Source organism: Mus caroli, unplaced genomic scaffold, assembly GCF_900094665.2.
Source record: "Mus caroli unplaced genomic scaffold, CAROLI_EIJ_v1.1 scaffold_12311_1, whole genome shotgun sequence".
NCBI classification, from domain to species: Eukaryota; Metazoa; Chordata; class Mammalia; order Rodentia; family Muridae; genus Mus; species Mus caroli.
The window spans coordinates 20,737-26,936 of NW_018391428.1; the positions used below are offsets into that span (position 1 = coordinate 20,737).

The 6,200-nt window shown below is 40.3% G+C and overlaps 1 protein-coding gene and 1 non-coding gene across 2 annotated transcripts in view; one reads left to right on the forward strand and one right to left on the reverse strand.

Moving 5' to 3' along the window:
- The window catches only part of LOC110289182 (cystatin-A-like), a 10,272-nt gene extending 9,952 nt beyond the window's left edge, over positions 1-320 (forward strand). Inside the window, exon 4 of the mRNA XM_021155344.1 lies at positions 123-320. Within this exon, the coding sequence (XP_021011003.1) occupies positions 123-248 (126 nt within the window). The 3' untranslated portion in view covers positions 249-320. The remainder of the gene's footprint in view (positions 1-122) is intronic.
- A 65-nt stretch (positions 321-385) lies between these two features.
- LOC115030362 lies at positions 386-487 on the reverse strand. Its single transcript, XR_003835939.1, has one exon. It is a non-coding gene; the product is annotated as a U6 spliceosomal RNA (small nuclear RNA).
- Positions 488-6,200: the final 5,713 nt, after the last annotated feature.

Here is a 6,200-nt window from a genome sequence, read left to right on the forward strand (position 1 = left end):
TTCCTTCCTTCCTTCCTTCCTTTCTTTCTTTCTTTCTTTCTTTCTTTCTTTCTTTCTTTCTTTCTTTCTTTCTTTCTTTCTTTCTTTCTCTCTTTCTTCTTTTCTTCTTTTATGTCTTTCAGATGGATGTTGGTGGTGGTTGTTTCCTCCACATAAAAGTCTTCAGAAGGATTTCTGGAGAAAATGTTTTGGAACTTAGTGGTTACCAGACTAACAAAACCAGGAAAGATGAGCTGTCCTACTTCTAAGCAGCAAATTCTAAAGTGACCTGATTCTTCTCCTTGTAAACAGATTTGGCCATCAATAAAGAAGCAATATTGAAATAACTGTTTTCCTCCATCATTACTCAGTATTGTGTTGACCTTTACTTCCTAGACAATTACTTTTAAATATGGAATATTTCATAAATTTGCATGTCATCCTTGGCAAGGGCCATGCTAATCTGTGTCATTCAATTTTTTAACCTACATGCTGCCAGAGAAAGCACAGTGTTCATGGTTCAGAGTAGAAACTCCACAATGAATTATACCAACTGTAAACTTTAGAAACTTTAGTTGCAATTGCATAAAGGATCTTATCACCCTTTCCTCACTTCAGGTACATTTGTGGCTGTTAGAGAAGCACACCTTATGATCCCTTCAGTAGCCCAGGACCCAGCATGTCATCTGTGCTTTCATATTTGAAAAGTAAATTTATACTTCACCAGTCTTGTTTTGAAACAACCAAATCTGATAAGTAAGCTGCTCTTTCCCCTCCCCTAGGCTTCCTGTGCACTTGAGACTCAATTGCAGAGTTTTCCATTATCTACAAATGCTTCCTAGTGCTCAGTAGTGCAAGTAGTAGTGTACACTTCCCATAAGTTTCTCTTGTACAGCCAAAACCCAACAATCAAGAGCAGGAAATGAGCACTGATGGCACAATGACATCTAGTCTCCTGGTGCCACTGAAGCTTCTCTAGTTGTTGCAATATTGTCCTTTATTACAGAGGTCCAGTTCAGAGTCATATATTCCATTTAATTTCTGTCTTCTTTTAACATACTTTATTTTTAATTTATTAATTAATAAAAATTAATTAATTAATCTTTCCTCTCTCTCTCTCTCTCTCTCTCTCTCTCTCTCTCTCTCTCTCTCTCCCTCTCTCTCTCCCTCTCTGTCTCTGTGTGTGTATGGACAACTACAGAGAACTAGATATTGACATTCTAAGGTTGTTAGCCAGGTATGGTGGTGTTTGCCTTTCATCTCAGCACTTGAGAGGCAGAGGCATGTGGAGCTCTGTGTGTTCAAGGCTAGCCTGATCAACATAGTGATTTCAACACTAGTCAGAACTTTTCAGTGAAACACTGCCTCAAAAAAAAAAAAAAAAAGAAAAGAAAAAAATAAGTTAAAGAAATGTGTGTCACAGAAGCATATTTCAAAACTTTGCCTCAGTGCAAAATGAATCATAATAAATGTCATGTAGAGGCACGCATGAGGACAAGAATCATCTTCTTTCTAAGATTCACACTCCTATGTCAACAGACAGCACAGAAAGTAAAAGTGGGATGGGTTTACGTAATCAAAGTTTTAAATGACACAGGACAGTTTGGAAATGGAGCACAAAATATTTAAGAACAGCTGTCCATCTTTAAAGTTTTAAATTGTCCAAAACTGGACATCTTATTGCAGATGTGACTGGACAGGGAGGTTTATGGTTTACTTACTGGTGAAAGATTGGGTAGGAGAACCAGGAAGGATAGTCTGTTTCTATTCTTGTTCTATCTGTGTAGAGGTCCATCTTTGTGGTACTGGGCAGAACCCGTCCTAGAATGAAGATTGTATGAGCTTCTACAAGGCAAGGAAGGTCAAATCCTAAACAAAAGGGCAGGGGAAGTTTTGCACAAAGTTTCTAGGTTTTATGGCTATCTTTGAAAAAGTATAACGTAAAAGCAAAATTCTAGGCCTTTAGGCCCAGGCGTGAGAATGTGACCTCTGTGACTCAATGCTCCAAGGTATGCTAATCATAAAACAGATAGTGACATTCCTCCACCCACCCACTTCCTGGGTTCAAGGAATGGTCATTCAAAGTAAGTCACCATGACCCACCCTGACCATTGCTGGAACTCACTATGCAAATGTGCTATTGTTAGGGGCTCTTAGAAACTGTCATGAGAAATAACCCGCACAATTACCAGGTATTTCTTCTGACTCTTGTGACTTTGCACTTCCTTGTGACTCTTAACTGGTATTTTTGGTATTTTCCAACAATGCCACCTCCTCCTCCCCACCTCCTTGAGTTGTGGTTTCTTCCTTTAAATACCCCCTTACCCAGCTACTCAGGGTGCCATGGTCCTCTACCCCTGCGTGGTGTATGACTGTGGGCCTGAGAGCACTCTTGAATAAAAGTCCTCTTGCAGTTTGTGTGAGTGATTTGGGGTGTTGTCTCTCCTGAGTCAGAACGTGGGGGAGTCCTCATGTTGTGGTCTTTCATTTTCAAGGGTATGGGTAGGGTTCTATGATCTGCTTTGTGTAAGACTTTTTTTTTTTTTGGCACTAGGTATTGAACCTAGTGTCTTAGGCAAGCTTGGCAAAGAGCTCTAACACTGAGCTATATCCCCAACCTTAAAGTATCAGTTTGCAGCAGACCCTATTGGGTCCCTGGTCTGCATAGGACAGGTCTCTGGGTGCAGATGGGCAAGGAGTCGGCAAAAACGACAGACTGATGCACACAGGAGATTGTGTAGAATCTGAATGTAATTTGTCAAGTTGAGCATCGAACTTTTTATACAGAAGAATAACAAGAAACCAGGAGAGATACATCCACTGAGTTACAGTGACACAATACAAAAGGAATGTATACATCAAAATAAGGCGGGGACCAGGCTGCTGCCACAAAGAAGGGAGCCAGGTGTAAAGCTAGTCTATTGTTAAGCCCACTACCAGGGGGTCTGCTCTAGCAGACCTTATCATGAATAATGCAATACCTCAACCCCCCTATTTCCTGGACCCTGATAAATTCTTGTATGAGTGTAACTTTTAAGTATCTGTGGAGAATCTCCATTTGTCAGAAGAATTCACCAACTTGCTTCTAATATGCCATGTAGCCTGCTATACCTGGCTGTACTGAAGATCTCTATCTCAGTGGGATTCCCTAACTCTTTTATGGTAAATCTACCTATTAGCTAGGCCAATGTGTATTCCTTTGTTTTGATGAGATTGGCTGCTGTCCCAAGTAAACACTCTGCAGTCCAAGCCCTGAGCTGCTCCTGGTCCGTCCTTTGTAATGCTTAATTAGTTACTGAATAGGTAACTTTCTTACTGAATTCCTACTGAATTCCAAGTTTGTCGCCTTCAAGTATTTTCTGGGACGTTGGAACACTGGTGAAGGCTTAGCTATGTCAGAATTCAATCTTAAAAGGCACTTATAATAAGATAATACTAAAAGAGAGCAAGTGGATCCATACACCAGACTAATGCGGGGATAGGGTATGAGTATACAGGTTATGAGAATACCAAGGTTCCAGGAGGTGAGTTTCCATGAAACTCTTTGCTTCGTGAGTGCTTCCAGGCCTCTTGGCCTGCCAAGCAAACTTCACTGGAGCATGCATAGCATCATTTATTGATTCCAAACATCAGGAAGAGCAAGCCATTTAAAGTTAGAAGATGTTAGCTCTGAACACAGAGGCACATGCTTATAATCCCAGAATTTGAGAGGTAGATTCAAGAGGATTTGAGAGAAGGATTAATGAGTTCAAGATCAAGATGTACTACATGAGGTGTTCACAGAAAGCCTGTGTGTGGTACATAAGGGCAAAGTTCTCTCTCCTATGCAATCATCTATTAGAACTCTGGTTGACCATCATGATAGTTAATCCTGTCAATGTGACAGGATTTGGTTAGAAAGACCTTGAATACAAACCCCTGCACTCCACTAGAGAACAGCAGGCTCTCAAGCAAAGTTCCCTTTCCTTCTTTTTAGACATCCTTATTTCTTTCCTGTAAGTCAAACCTCACAGAAATGTACAAAACTGGCAGAGTGTGTCCTTTGATGTACAGGATTAGAAGAAGCAGCATAAGATTCTGATGTGATATACAGATTACCAGACACTGTGGGATCTGTAAATCTAAAGAAGGGTGATTTAAATGCTGTTTATTATTATTTTTAGACACAATTTCAGCCCCCTGGTAAGGATTTTGGTTGTTTTTAGATATGCATATTTCATTTTATCTTGTTTTTAGAATGATTTAAATACGGAAGAACACAATAAAATAACAGACATCTATGTCTCTGTCACTCAGAACTCAGCATGTCTACCCCCCCCCTTTCTGTGGTGGAATCACCCCAGTAGGCAGGGATGGGTGAGCAGCAAGCCTCTGTCCCTCTGCTGTGCCCTGCTCCCTGTTATCCCTAGCAATTCCCCCTTGACACCCAACACTTCTTCTAAAGAGAAGCTTTATGTTTTAAAAGGTTGGGCTACTAACTGATCAGTTACCTAATGACTGTAATCCCATCACGTGGGAAGCAGTGTCAGAAGGATTTAAGAACACGCCTGTAAAACAGGGAGGAAAGTAGGAGTTCAGTATTTATAGTGAGTTTCAGGAAAGCCTGGGCTACAGAGTGAGTTCCAGTTCATCCTGAGCTAATTTTAATCCTCTCTAAAGAAATAAAAAATAAAAAAATAAAGAATCACTGGACCTGGTGGCACACATCATTAATTCTATCACTGTGGGGCAGAGACAAGCAGATATCGAGGAGTTCAGCCTGGTCTAAACAGTCATTTCCAAGACAGTCAATGGTTGTATACACAGAAATCCAGTCTGAAGAAATAAGTAAGTACATATATAAATAAATAAATGAATAAAAAAATAAATAAGTAAGTAAAAAAGAGATAGTATGTGTGGGGAAACTACACCAGTAGAAGAAATGAAGGTGTTTGCCACTTTCTTCATGTTTGGGGATAAACAGTTTAGAAAGTAAAATCCTTTGTAGACAGTTTTATTAACTTTTTAAAATTGGGCTGATTCTAAACAACCAGCCGTGACATTACTCAGTATTCTGTGTAAAGAACTCTCCGAGGTTTACCATATTTAGAAACTCAGGTTGTGCATGTCCTTCCTCCGATGACACAATATGATGATATTATTAGCACAGGGAGTGAAGGGAGGAACCATGCTCACTACACCTGAGTCCTGAGCACACAAGCTTGCTCACTTTACCCATCTCATTTCCCCCCAACCCCATTTCCCCTCAGGGATGCAGTAAGACTTGAAGGAGGCCACACTCATTTCCCCAGTTCCTCTGATATTGTGGAGACAAGATGTTAGAGGAGGATTTTATGGGACTATTTAAAACTCAGAGTCTCTGTGCTTGCCAGATCATTTCCTCTCAGTATTATGACCAACAAAGTGTCAACTCACTAGAATGGTAAAGAGAACTATCCTAGAGGATAAGAACAGTTTTCTTTGTTGTCTGTTTGTTACTTTGTGTGTTTCTTTGAGACTTGGTCACGGATTAGATGGTCTAGAGTGTAGGTAACTCAGGTTAGCCTCAAACAAAAGCACATCTCCTGCCTCAACTTCTCAAGTGCTGGGATTACAGGCATGTGCCACCAAGCTAGGCACCATCAGATTTTATGTGATTAGAACAGATGGGAGCCTTCATGCTTAGGGTACTGAACATTTGAGAGGGGGTCACAGGCCTAAACCTCAATGACTAAATATTTAAAGGTAAATAGTTTTCACTCATAGGTTTATTTCAGTAAATATTTTGGAGCATTTTATTTTTGAGGAATATTAAATCTTTATACCTTCATTAGAATCCTCACATCAAGGTGATGTTGTCAACCTTAAATGTGCACATGAGTTACCTGTTGCCCTAGATAAAATACTGATCTGACTGAGGAGAGATAGACTGGGCTGCATGTCAATGTTTCTTCCAGGTCCTCAGAGCTACAAACTCACCTACCCATGGTTTCACTATCCTGTAGGACCTTATATATCTGGCCTGAGAGAGATGGGAGTATTAATGGGATACTAAGGAAAAGTCCTCTACTTCTCTTTCAGAAGAACAAGATAACAGGACTAAATAAAATAATGTGTACAAAAATGATTTCAAGATGGGCAGTGGTTACTACCGGAGGATCCAGCAATACCTCTCCTGGGCATATATCCAGAAGATGTCCCAACCGGTAAAAAGGACACATGCTCCACTATGTTCATAGCAG